Source organism: Odocoileus virginianus, chromosome 34, assembly GCF_023699985.2.
Source record: "Odocoileus virginianus isolate 20LAN1187 ecotype Illinois chromosome 34, Ovbor_1.2, whole genome shotgun sequence".
Lineage (NCBI taxonomy): Eukaryota > Metazoa > Chordata > Mammalia > Artiodactyla > Cervidae > Odocoileus > Odocoileus virginianus.
This window is the reverse complement of record NC_069707.1, coordinates 25357286-25371236: the sequence shown is the minus strand read 5'-3', so window position 1 is coordinate 25371236 and position 13951 is coordinate 25357286. Positions and strand designations below refer to the sequence as shown.

The following is a 13951-nucleotide window of genomic DNA, read 5'->3' as shown; positions in this document are numbered from 1 at the left end:
TCAGTAAGAAATAAATATATCCATTTCCAACTTGGGTCAGAAGAAAGTACTAATCATTTTATCCCAAACAATTATTTTTCCCTTACTTCACTTACTCCTCTAAACTCTCCTCTGTCTTCAGGATCTGACCTAAGTTTGAGCATCTCTGTGAATCTATTCATGAACCCTTCAGTCTCTGTGGATTCCTCTCTCCCCCAAATTCCTCTGGTCTTCTACCATTTCTTCCAGAAAATTTAACATTTGTTTCAAAGCTACAGTTTGTTTCCTTCTCAGAGTGAAACTAGAAATCAAGCTAAAATCTTATAAAATAGACCACCTGGGAAGGTGACCGTTCTAAGGCTGAGCAAGTCAATAGCTGAAAAGACTTGAGAAAACCAGTGTCCTAGTCAAGATGCTACTCAGAAGGTAGAACCGAAACTCCCTTGTAACTGGAGAGATGAAACCCATTAAACTGAACTATAGCCCTGCTAAACGCTTCTCAACCGACATACCAATTATTTTTGTCTATCTTTGGTCCTGAACAGAGTGCCTTTAGGTCTGCACTTTGCTTTCTTTATGACTAATCGCACAATCACATCAATTAGTTGAATAACTTTTTTGGGGCAGACTTTAAAACTCTCTAGGCTTTAATTTTCCTATCTAGAAATCAATACATTGACCAGATAAATTCCGAGCTCATAATAGACCTGTGGATCCGCTTTGTTTTTCTCCCAGAATTATGCTTCAGACCCATGATTTCCTACTCAATCGGTTATCAACCTGAGTATCAAAAGGTATATTACATCTATCATTGTTTTGTGCTTCTTACTATGTGGTACTTATGCCACTCACATAATGTTGATATAGGCGAGATGAGTAAGACACCTGTGAGCTGGAGGATGGGGTGAGGGGAGGAAGGGACAGACTTAGGCGTTAACAGGACAGGTCATAGTGCTGTCTAGTGGGGAATCTGTTTTTATTTTGTTCAATGCCAAGGAGAAAGTGACTCTACCAACTAAAGCGATTTTGGTGTTCCCTCAACTGCTCTGGTGTGTTACTTGTGGTAGGATATGCAGTCTGTAAAGGAAAAGCAAGTCCTGGGTGCTTGGATTGTAGAGACATTTCCCAGATATTAATCAGTGTTCTGTGAAAGATGGATGTTTTTGGTCCAATAAATTTAGGAAATATTGTAAACTATGCCCATCACTATTGGAGATTTTCACTGTTGTTATGTTAAAGGTCAGAGAATTCTGGCAGTTGGGAAACTATCTTGGTCTGAAATTTCAAATATCCCAAAGCATATACTATGGAAAATTTTGGGTTAGAGAGTCAGAACATTTCAGTATCTCAAAAATATCAATAAAGCAAATGTTATCTGACAAACATACAATAATTAAAGATTGGTCTTTGATCAAATATGTAAGAAAAGACTAAGGATATGTCTTGGATATGGATTGAATGACATACTCAAATTCTGTAAAAGTTCTGAATAGTTTCTAAAAAAGACCACAGCTAGCACTTTATATTTTTTCCAGAAAGGTAGAGGAAGCATTTTCTGAAGCATAAAACCATTGCTTCCACAATCTGTTTGTGTCAAAATTACCCAGAGTGCCTTGGCCCCAATCCAGACCTACCAATTCTGAATCACTTTGCTCAGGAATGGCATTTTTGACAAATTCTGTATTTGATTCCAATGCACAGTTAAGTTTGAAATCATTGGTCTAGACCATAGTTTAAATGACATAGTAATGTCATTTAATTGATAAATAGCCAAGCAGTTTGTTGAAGCCACTTGCAGGCAATTGAAATGATGTTTAAAATGGTGGTTGCATATTTAAATTAGCCTAAAATATTATTTAACTAATAATGTACCTGAAATAGTACATTGTTTAGAGAATATACTGACAGTCTTCAGAGTAACAGCTTGAAAGTATCAGCGGCTTATACACATGTAATTAGAGTGCACCCATGAGAGCACTCTGATCACAAACATTGGTCCTGATAAACACATTCAGTTGAACTTTGTTAATTTATATATAATGGCAGAACTAGTTGTGACATTTTTTTTTTCTCTAAAATTTTTTGATTATTTGGTAAAGGAAAGTGTGAAGTCACTCAGTCGTGTCCAACTCTGCGACCCCATGGACTATAGCCTTACCAGGCTCCTCCATCCATGGGATTTTCCAGGCAAGAATACTCTAGTGGGTTGCCATTTCCTTCTCCAGGAGATCTTCCCGACCCAGGGATTGAACCCGGGTCTCCTGCATTGTAGACAGACGCTTTACCGTCTGAACCACCAGGGAAGTAAGTATGTGGTTAATATGCTTCCCAGGTACATCTGTGCAGTAAAGAATCAGGTAAAGAATCCTGCTAGTACAGGAGACCCAGGTTCAATGCCTGGGTCGGAAAGATCCCCTGCAGTAGGAAATGGCAACCCACTCCAGTATTCTTGCCTGGAAAATGCCATGGACAGGGGAGTCTGGCAGGGCTACAGTCCATAGGGTTGCAGAGTTGGACATGACTGAGCTACTGAACACAGCAGCACATGAGGTTAATACAGATTTTGAAATAACTCGTGGAAGACAGAGTAGAAACCAAAATTGGTCATCTTTAACTTTACCCCTGCTTTCTTCATACCTATCCCCCATTATAACACATACAAATTCCCATGTAGAAGTAGTTTTAGAGTGATAAAGCCAAAGATCTTTTCTGGTTAGAAACACTTGAAATCATTCACCCTTGCCATGTGATTTTAAAAATATTATCTTATGGAAAGTTTAACAATGACTAATGCAAAAGCTTATTTCTGAGATGCCTTGGATAGGGAACAAAAAATACCTCTACAACACAGAGCAGCTTTATTCTCTTCCCCAAGTTTCAAAACACTAGAGTGATTCCAACCTTGCACTTTAGAACCTGGTATTATCTGAGTTAATCTTTATGCTGATTAGGTAAAGTAGCTGTTTGAATGTGTCTTTTAGCCCTTGTTGAAAGCATTACTAGCTGTGGTTTCAAGCCTCATAGTGAGGTCCTATGCCAGCACAGACATACTTTGGGGTTTGTACATAACATGTTCACTGAAGTCTGAACCCAGTTCTGACTCTAGTGCCCATGATCTTTCACTCCGCCACACCGGCTTCCAGAAATTAGTAAGATGTGACCAGTATCTCAATAGATTCTCCTTCCAATTTGGAATGAAAGTGAAAGTGAAAGTGAAGTTGCTGTCGTGTCCGACTCTTAGCGACCCCATGGACTGCAGCCTACCAGGCTCCTCCGTCCATGGGATTTTCCAGGCCAGAGCACTGGAGTGGGGTGCCATTGCCTTCTCTGCTTGGGATACAGGTATATTAACAGATGATTGCTGCAGAAAACTTAATGGAGAACTACAGAAGATGATGCTAACTCTACCTGGGCATGTCAGGGAATGTATCACATAGGAGGTGGTGATTGTAGTGTTTCAGTGAAATTTCACCAAGGAAGACAGGCAGAGGACACTCATATGTGTAGTAACATGCCCTCAGTCATAGCTAAAAGATTAACTCTCTCACCGTTGTATAGCCATTTTTGGTGTTACCAACCCCCCTACCCCATGCTCTTCTAACAATTTCTGTGCCTGTTTTAGCACTTATCCTATATAACAATTAGTGTCCATGCCTACTTTCTTTCTAGACTCAGAGGCCTTAACCAAAGATCTTTTTTTTATCTTTGTGTACCTCATAAGGAGTAAATATAGGCATTAGTAAATATTTGCTGAGCCAGTTAACTAATGAGAGTGAAAGTATTTTCTGCAATTTTCAACATTCTATAATTAATATATTTCTGAAGTTTTATTAAAATAAAAATATTTTATATATATAGTAATGGAAATAACTCAAGTGATTCAGTGACATTCATTTTATATATAAAACCATCCCTATATTTAGACTTTGTTTAAATCTAGATTCCACTAGCTTTGCTTTGAACAATTTCCTTTTCATTCATTCACTCACTCATTCATCCTTATAACAGATATTCAGTACATATTCATTGAGCACCCAGCACATGTCAACCACTGTTCTAGATGCTAGACATCCAATGATGTCCAAATACGCACATTGCCCCTGCTTTTGAGATAAAAGAGCTAGTGGGGACAAGATGTATTAATCAAATAATCACAAAAATAAATGTATACTCTGAAATGTAAATGTCAGGAAGGAAAGGTACATAGTACAACTGAAATGGAAAACAAGACTTCAGGGTGAGACTAAGAAAATGCCATTTGAGTTGTGGGATAAGTGATGAGTTAAGTGCCCAGAGGGCCAAACTGGGAAATGGGGAGGGATTTCTAGGTAGAGAAAATAGAATGGGCATGGGCCCTGTGGGGGAGTGGAGCATGGCCTATTCAAAGAACTGAAAGAGAAGATGAGAATGACTAACTACTAGACAGTGGTAATGACAGTAATGGTGTAATCAGGGCAGCGTGTTCAGAAAAGAGGCTTTGAGGGGTAACTTGTTGAGAGATAAAGCTGGTTGGAGTTAGATATTAAGGCCTGAAAGACAATGTTAAGAAGCCTGGCCTTTGTTCTATGAGTAGTGGGAAACCACAGGGGAGAGAGAGTAGATGGGTAACATACTGAGAAATTCATTCTAGTTCTGTTGAGGGGGAGGGGGCTGGGGAAAAGTATAGTAAGAGAAGATGTAGGGGGATCCCGAAGGAAGCTATTGTGCTAAAATCCAAGTATGAGGTATGGCTTTTAGCAAAGGTTGGAAGAAGTGCCCCATTTTAGGAATAATTCAAAGAAAAGTCATACATTAGAATGCAACTACTTGCCTAATCCTTTTAGAATTTTCTTCTCCAGCTTTTGCTCTTTGCTGCCGACAGGCCCTTTGGCTGCGGATGGCTCTCCAGTGGCTGCGGGCTCTCTCTCGGCCTCTTCGGGGGCCTCCTCGCAGTCTCCATCCTCATTGTCAGGTTGGTCTGTGTTCTCAGGCTGCTCCTTGACCATGATGGTAGCCTCCTTCCCTGCAGCGGACCCGTACGTGTTAATGATGTCTTCCAGTTGTCGGTTCAACTCTTCAGAGATATCCTGGGCTCCCCGTTCCGGCTCTATACCTGCCGCCTGCTGTGGTGCTGGGTGTGGGGTTGAGCAATCCTGATTGCTTTGCTTCTCCAGGCCATTGTGACTGGACAGGGCTGAACCGGCCCCCGCAGGCGTTGATGGTGGCTCCCCCGACAGCTGCCCAGGCTGATTGCTCTCCATACTGGGAGTGGTATCTGGTAGTAAGCACAGCCAGGGTTGATGTAGTTAACCCAGTTACAGGCAAATGGTAAGGCTATCCCCACACTGGTACCTACTGATTACAGTTTCTAACACAGAACGAATGTACTTCCACAAAGCATTGATATTGCAATTAGTTGGGCAGGAACAGTGAGAAGCATTTCCAAATTAAGTCATACAGTTAGCATGTGTTTGATTTTGGTCTTTAATTTCCAATAGTATCCCCTATTGTTGACATTAACAGTTAATTCAAGGTATTATTTTTCATGGTCATATCTGTCATTTTGCTTAGAATAGCCAATGCGTGTTACCATTCTCATCTATAATTCTATGTAGATTTACAATAATTGGAAATACATTAATTTAATGTTTAATCTACATTTAATGTCTGCATTTAAATTGATACTTTTCCCCTAAAGTTAAAACATTGAATATAAGAGCCACTGACCTTACTAAAATCACTCATAACAGTAACAGTCTAAACTCTATTTTAGTGCATATTGATTAGTGTGAGCTGATTGTGTGTTAGTCACTGAGTCATGTCTGACTCTTTGTAGTCCAGTGGACTGTAGCCCGCCAGGCTCCTCTGTCCATGAAATTCTCCAGGCAAAAATCCTGGAGTGGGTTGCCGTTTCCTCTCCAGGGGGTCTTTTGGACCCAGGTATTGAACCCAGCTGCACTGGGGCAGATTCTTTACCATCTGAGCCACCAGGGAAGCCCATGAGCCCAATAATATAGATCAATTATCATACTGGATACAGGAAATACTTGCTTTTCTGGTATTGTCCTTTTCCCAGATGAGCAACATGTACTTATTAATCAGGCAAAAACACTTTTTTGAGGTTCAAACCAGCATCATTTTTGACATAAGACTGCATGAGGAAAGGTGTAGATTAACTAATAAACGTGTATGGAAACATGGTGATACTCATTATGACAATTCCTTGAATTTCTATACCATTTTGTTCCAATGAGGGCTTCCCTGCTCAGTTGGTAAAGAATCTGCCCTCAGTGCAGGAGACCTGGGTTTGATCCCTGGGTTGGGAGGATCCCCTGGAGAAGGAAATGGCAACCCATTCCAATATTCTTGCCTGGGAAATTCCCATGGACTGAGAAGCCTGGCAGGCTACCGTCCATGGGATCACAAAGAGTCAGATGTGACTGAGCAAACATTCTGTCTTTTGTTCCAATATAAAAACTGACTTTCTTTTAGGGGAAAAATAAACCCAGCGTATTATGACTTTCTCATCTCAATCAAGAAGCTCTAGGATAACAATAATTTTTAAGAAGTAGAAATGTCTAAAAAGCAGGGAGGGAATGAACCAGGGGAATAATCCAAGTATAGTATAATAATCCCAAGTAATCCCTTTGGAAACAGGGAGTGAGGGATGGGCTGAATCAGGCTTTCTAGGGTGGGTGGATATCACCATTTCTAGAGTTGCAATATGTTTGCCTTCGGCCTTTAAGTTATGGTACATTTTACTTGTGAATAATAATTAATGGTGGTGCTGCTAATTAGCAGCATGAAATTACTACAGGGTCCTAATAATCCACAGGTTATGCTGTTGTGTTGGCATGAAAGTGAAAACAAAAACACACTGCTCCATGCACTATACATCTTCCTCCTCCCCTCCTCAGGGCAGGTGACATCAAATGCTCAAATGCCAATAAGAACAGAAAATTCAGTGTCCAGACATTGCCACCCATCTGTGGCCCTCACCAAGTACTCACTAACTTTGAAGGAAGGACTGTTTTCTCTCACTTAGTTTAATTCACCATCTTTCTTATCAAATGATGCAGTAAACAGCTTCATTGTCTTCATCACTGGGATTATTTATCCTGAGCCCTGCTTGTTGGGCACAGTCATCTATATATAACTTACGCTTCCCCTGAACTTGGACAAGGATCCATGGCACCTGCTGTCCAGCCAGTAGTTATTTTAAGCTCTTCTAAAAGAAGCCCTGGCCTTTAACACCTCATCTTTAGAACTCAAAGGAAGAGAATACTTTTTAAATCAAATTGAAAACAGTAAACATTGATTGGTTTAAACCCGTATGTGGGTTTTAAAGTGTTAGGGGGGCTTCTGAGGATGAAATAAAATCTAAAGTAAACCAGACTTCAAAGCAATGAGTTTAAAACTAGCTGTCCATAGGAGTTTTAGTGTGGTTAGTCTGAATACAAATGTTTTGTTTGTATTTGATTTATTCGTCATTCATCAGAGGCCATAATCATTGATGTTTTTTACATTAAGTCCATGGATCTCCTTTAAACTCATGCTCCACATTTACTTTAAAACAGAGTAACTGAGTCACTGTAAACCACAGGACTGCTCAGTTCCTAAAAGTAGCCTCAACAAGTCCCCAAAAGGCCAAAAACAAAAAAGTAAAAAAACTCTTGTTATTTGTAAATTGTCTGTTTCTATATCAATTAGTTTTACAGCAAGAAATTATTTCTAAGTTTTATCTTCTATAAACTTTATTGCCCATCTTTTGCCTCCTCTGAGAGAGAATTTTATTTTTCACTTGTCCTGGCAGTCCCAGCAGATGACCACACTCACACACATCCCTTCCTGAGCAACACATTTTACTTATAAATAAAACAATGGAAAGTTCTTCAACAGTTCACTGGCAGTCTCAAAGTTGCAAGTTTCGCACACCACAAACCGCACCCTACATCTCACAGGGCTCGGGGGAGTGTTTGTCATACTTACCAGAAGGCAAGGCGCTAAGCAGAATAAGAAAGGAGAGGCAAGAGGCAGCAAAAGCTAGTCAGAGCAGCAGCAGCAGCAGGAGACCGGTGTGCGGCTGCGCTCTTACAAGGGAGAGAGAAACCACACACTCACACACACACACACACACACACACACACACACACGCACGCACGGCAGGCAGTGGGAGAGCAGAGCAGGGGTGGTGGGGGGATGGGGGGAGAAAGAACATCCTGTGACACAGCAAGAGAGAAATACACCCAGGCTTCAGTAGCCGTCTCCTGGGCAAATGTTGTAGGAAAAAGAAGCAGCTGATAGATCTTAGCTGATAGATCTCCTTGTTTTGTCCTTTAAACTCTCAGTACACATGCCCATCGCTAGTGCAGTTTTATACTATGATCGTTCTTTGGGACAGAGACCAACTTTTCTTATTTCTTAGTTTATTTCCAGTGTAGCCTGATGATTCATCTTTTCTTCCCCCTCCTTCATATGCTAGCTTAATTAGTGTCAAGTTTCTAATAGGAAACAAGGAAAAAGAGGAACAATGGCATAACAGAAAGAGGTAGTAGAAGCACTTTAATTCTGATGTCATCATTTGGTTTCTTTATAAAATTTGAATATAAATTTAGATGGCCCTTTGGCAGTGGGTTTAGTGCCATCTTCATGTACATGCTAGTTAGTGTGACCTCCGACCCCATGTCTTACTCAGGTAACTGCCCCAGGGAAACAGTTGCTTTTTCTTCTTTAGTTGCAGATTTTCCACAGTGACATTTCCAAGTCTTTCCTCCCTTCTCAAATCCTGAACCTGTTCCTTAATCCTCAGAAAAAGAACCTCCTCTTCACTGACCATATAACGCTTCTTTTTCTTAACCTACATCCATTCCCCTTTTCTCCTGTTTCTGGAAAATATGTTTCCACATTTTTCCAAACTGGATTCCACCATCAGAGCTTCTCCTCTTGAGACTGAGTGGCATGCTGATACCCACTGTGTTAGGCAGGATCGTGCTGCCAGAAAGGCTTCCACACCCTAATCTCAGGAACATGTGAATATGCTGCTTTACATGGTGAAGGAGACTTTGCAGATGTGATCCACTTAAAGATCTTGAAATAGAGAGATTATCCACAATTACTGGATGGTTCTCATGTAATCACAAGGATCCTTAAAAATGAAAGAGGGAGGCAGGAGGGTCCAGGTCAGAAAAATAGACTTGGTGATCTAAGCAGAGGTCAGAGTGATGGAAGGACACAAGCCAAGGAATATGAGGAGTCTCGAGAGGCTGGGAAAGACAAGGAAGCAGATTCTTCTCACAGTCCTGCAGAAGGGATGCAATTCTGTTGACACCTGCTTTCAGCCCAGTGAAACTCATTTTGGATTTCTGACCTCTAGAACTATAAAAGAAGATATTTGTGTTGTTTATAAGCCACTAGATTTGTGGTAACTTGTTTATGGCAGCAAAAGGAAACTAAAATATCCTACTCCCAAACTTTCTCACCTCTTTATCTGAGTTCAGGGGAGGCATGGATTATGTATAGATGGGTACCTAGTAAGTGGAGGTCAGAATAAAGAAATCCCAGAGGAAGACAATGATGCTGTTTACTGCATCATTTGATAATAAAATTGGTGAATTAAAATGAGTGAGAGAAAAAAGTATTTCCTTTGAAGTTAATGAGTGCTTGGTGAGGGCCATAGTGAGTGATACTTTGTATTGGATTGTAGGAAATCATTCCAGAGCAGTCTCTCGATAAATACAAACAATATTTCGTCAGTGCTTCTCAAATTTAAGTAATGTACATATTCTCTTAACAGAACAACTTAATGTTGAAATTAAAGGAAGAAAAAGAACTCACCATGACTGAAACAAGTTATTGCATTATTACTTCTACCAATATATACTGATATAAAAATAGGTATAACCTTCTGATATTTAATTATTATATGATAGAATTAAAAAATATTACTTCGAAAACCATACAAAAACAATAAATACAATTCATACTAACAACATTACTTTCATGTGACAGATAATATTTTGCTGAACCTGAATTGTTACTTGCAACATGAATACTGGTCCTTTTGAGTTCATGGTATTCTTCTACAATGTGCTTTGTAAAATGACTCAACTTTATCAACTCTTGGTCCATTTAGATTACTACATAAGTTTCATTCATATGACCTGCCATAACTTCAATTGGACTTCCTTTGATACGAATACATCATTTACTGCTCTTTCTCATGTTCCTGCAATTATTAAAATAGTGCTGTTTGGAGCTGACTTAACTAGATATGCACATGATATTGAAGACACAAAATGAAAGATATATGTGTTAACATGGACATGACAGCTACCCAGATGACCCAAAATTGGCTTATATAGGCATACCTTGGAGATATTGCAGTTTAGTTCCAGACCACCAAAATAGAGGTAATATTGCTATAATCAAGTCACATGAACTTTATAACTTCCCAGTGTATATAAATTATGTTTGCATTGTTCTATAATCTATATAGTGTGCACTATAATTGTACATACCTTAGTTAAAAAAATACTATTTTGCTAAAAAATGTTTACCATCATCTGAGACTTCAGTGAGTTGTGATATTTTTGCTGAGATAGAGAGTCTTGCCTCAGGGCTGGCTGCTGGCTTATCAGAACTGTGGTTGCTCAAGGATGGGTGGCTGTGGTAATTTCTTAAAATAAGACAACAGTGAAGTTTGCCACATTGATTAGCTGTTCCTTTGGCAAGTGATTTCTCTGTAGCATGCAGTCCTACTTGATAGTATCTTACCCACAGTAGAACTCTTTTCAAAATTAGTCTTTCCTTACAAGCCTGCTGCTGTTTTATGAACTAAATTTATGTAAAATTCTAAGTCATTTATTGTTATTTCAACTATTTTCACAGAATTTTCACCAGCAGTAGATTTCATCCCACGAGACCACTTTTCTTTGCTCATGCATAAGAAGCAATTCTTTGTCTGTTAAGGGTTTTGCCATGAGATTGCAGAAATTTAGTCACATCTTCAAGCTTCATTTTTAATTCTGTTTCACCTCTGCAGCTACTTCCTCTATGGAAGTCTTGAATCCCTCAAAGTCATCCACTAGGGCTGGAATCAGCTTCTTCCGAACTCCCATGGATGTTGATATTTTGACCTCTTCCCATGTTCTTAAAGGCATCTAGAATGGTGAATCCTTTCCAGAAAGTTTTCAATTTAGTTTGCCCAGATCCACCAGAGGAATCACCGTCTATAGCAACTAGTGCCTTAAAAATGTATTTCTTGAATGAGAAGACTTAAAAGTTGAAATTATTCCTTGATCTGTAGGCTACATAATGAAATTGTGTTAGTCGGCATGATAACAACACTAATCTCATAGTGCATCTCCATCAGAACTCTTGGATGACCAGGTGCTTTGTCAATAAACAGCAATCTTTTCAAAGGAATCTGTTTTCCTTGGCAGTAGGTCTCAACAGTTGGCTTAAAATATTCAGTAAACTATGTTGTAAGTAGATGGGCTGTCATCCAGGCTTTGCTGCTCTACTGGTAGAGCATAGGCAGAGTAGATTTAGCCTAATTTTTAAGGACCCTAGGATTTTTGGAATGCTGAATGAACACTGGTTTCAACTTCTCTTTCTAACAAGAGAGTCAGCCTGTCCTTTGAAGTTTTGAAGCCAAGCATTGACTCCTCTTTAGCTATGAAAATCTTAGATGGCATCTTCTTCCAAAATAAGACTGTTTTGTCTACACTGAAAAACTGTTTAGTGTTGCCACCTTCATGAATTACATTTGGTAAGTCTTTTGGATAACTTGCTGTAGCTTCTACATCAAGGACTTGCTGCTTCACCTTGTACTTTTATATGTTGGAGACGGCTTCTTTCCTTAAACCTCATGAACCAATCTGTGCTAGATTCAGGCTTTTCTTCTGCAGCTTCCTCGCCTCACTCAGCCTTCATAGAATTGAATAGGCTTGGGGTCTTGTTCTGGATTAGACTTTGGCTTAAGGGGATGTTGTGGCTGGTTTGATCTTCTATCCAGACCACTAAAACTTTCTCCTTATTGGCCAGAAGGCTGTTTTGCTTATCATTCATATGTTCATTGGAACAGCACTTTTAATTTCTTTCAGGAACATTTACATTCATAACTTTTTGTTGCATAAGACTTGGCTTTTGCCCTGTTTTGGCTTTTAACAGGCCTTCCTCACTAAGTGTAGTCATTTCTAGCTTTTGATTTAAAGTGAAAAATATATGACTTTTCCTTTCATTTAGAAGCCATTGTAGGGTTATTACTTGGCCTAATTTTAATATTATCATGTGTCAGGGAATAGGGAGGCCTGAGGATAAAGAGAGAGACAAGGAAACAGCTGGTTGGTGAAGCAGTCAGAACACCAGCAACACTTAATCCATTAAGTTTCCCATCTTATGTGGATGTGGTTTGTGGTGTGCCAACAAATTACAATAATAACACCAAAGATTTCTAATCATAGATCACCATAAGGAACTTAATAATAATGAAAAACTTTGAAATTTTTGGAGAATTACCTAAATAAAGTGACACAGAAACATGAAGTAAGCAGATGCTATTAGAAAAAAATGGTACCAGTAGACTTGCTAGATGCAGGGTTGCCACAAACTTTTAATTTGTAAAAAATGCAGCATCTGTGAAGAACAATAAAGCAAAACTCAGTAGAATGAAGTATGCCTGTATGTATTAATTACAATTAAAATGAATACAAACACACTAACTAAGGACTCCCAAGAATATATCTGTAACCTGATAGAGGCCCAAAGAACTGGAGTAGGTAACTAAAAAGACAAATTAATAGAGCTCAGTGCTGTATTATAAAATCAATCTTTGAATAATAAAAATTAAATATAAGGAATACATTTATTTTTTGAAAATAAGATTGTTCTGTAAGTATAACCGGAAAATAGTTGAAAGTCAAATGATACTAGAAAGCTTATCACAAGAAACAATATTCTTTCCTCTCCCCATTACCCCTTCCTCTAACTTTGCCATGCTTCTCAAAGCTCCTCAGGTAAAAATATTGAACTATTACAGATATCGCTTCTGTGATTTACTTTCTCATTTGTAAGTAAGATGCCTATAATGCTGTCTGTCCATTCATCAGTTTTTGACATTACCTATTATCTTCCCATAATGATAGATGAAGAGTTAAATTATTTACACTGCTTTCGCTTTCCATATTTCTTGAGAAAATTACATATCCATTTTTAATTCCAATTCTATTTTTTCATTATTGAAATAAAACTCACTGCTAAATGAGATAGAACACTGTGATTATCGTTCCATTCTTTTGCAGCTTTCTTCTTGGAGTTAATGATAGCCTTTTCTTTTTATTCGTTTAGTAATAAGAACACTCAGTCTTTCCAGCCTGTACAAGAACTCTGTAAAATACCTCTGTGTGCAGTGTCCTCCAAGATGAGATCTGTCAGGTAATCTATGTTAACACGTTCCAGTGTCTTCTTGGGCGACGCCGCGTGCACACGCGAGCGCCCGCAGAGACCTGACTCCCTGCGCTGCTCTGGTCTGGTGGCTTTCTTGGTCCGCTGCTCCGCTGTGGTCCTGGCGCTGCTTTTGCCGTCCTGCTGGGAATTCCCTTTACCTCTCTCGTGTGTCCTGATTTCCATTCTTCCTCTTTCTTGGTTTACTTCCTCATTTACTGAACCACATTGTCTATTGGCTTCCTGAGAAGGCATTCATGGGAAATTTTTTATGTCTCAAATGCCTTTTTTGCTACTCTCATGCTTAATAGTTTGGTTAGATATAAATCTTTTTACAAAAGGTAAAAAAAAAATTGGATAAAGCTTTTTTTTTTTTTTACATCTCTATAAGAATATTTAAGGCATTATTCCATTGTCTTTTCATTCTCAACCATTGTTCTTAAACTTTTATTCCTGGTTCTTTGTGAGATCTACTTTTGTTTTTCTCTCTGGAACCTCTTAGGATCTTCTCTTTAACTCTGATATTCTGAAGTTTCACAATAGTAAAATT

The 13951-nt window shown here is 39.0% G+C and overlaps 1 protein-coding gene and 1 long non-coding RNA gene across 3 annotated transcripts in view; both read right to left on the bottom strand.

Moving 5' to 3' along the window:
* The window catches only part of TXLNB (taxilin beta), a 56085-nt gene extending 47887 nt beyond the window's left edge, over positions 1-8198 (bottom strand). Inside the window, exons 1-2 of one of the 2 annotated variants that reach the window (XM_020913945.2) lie at positions 7948-8198; positions 4790-5233 (exon numbers count right to left, since the gene is read on the bottom strand). In XM_020913945.2, coding sequence (XP_020769604.2) covers positions 4790-5219 — 430 coding nt within the window. In that variant the 5' untranslated portion in view covers positions 5220-5233; positions 7948-8198. The remainder of the gene's footprint in view (positions 1-4789; positions 5234-7947) is intronic. The other variant, XM_020913944.2, reaches the window with a different exon arrangement.
* Positions 8199-12551: 4353 nt separating this feature from the next.
* On the bottom strand, positions 12552-13533 carry LOC139032966 (uncharacterized). Its single transcript, XR_011485582.1, has 2 exons — positions 13356-13533; positions 12552-12594 (listed from the first exon to the last, which is right to left on the bottom strand). It is a non-coding gene; the product is annotated as an uncharacterized lncRNA (long non-coding RNA).
* Between the last annotated feature and the right edge of the window lie 418 nt (positions 13534-13951).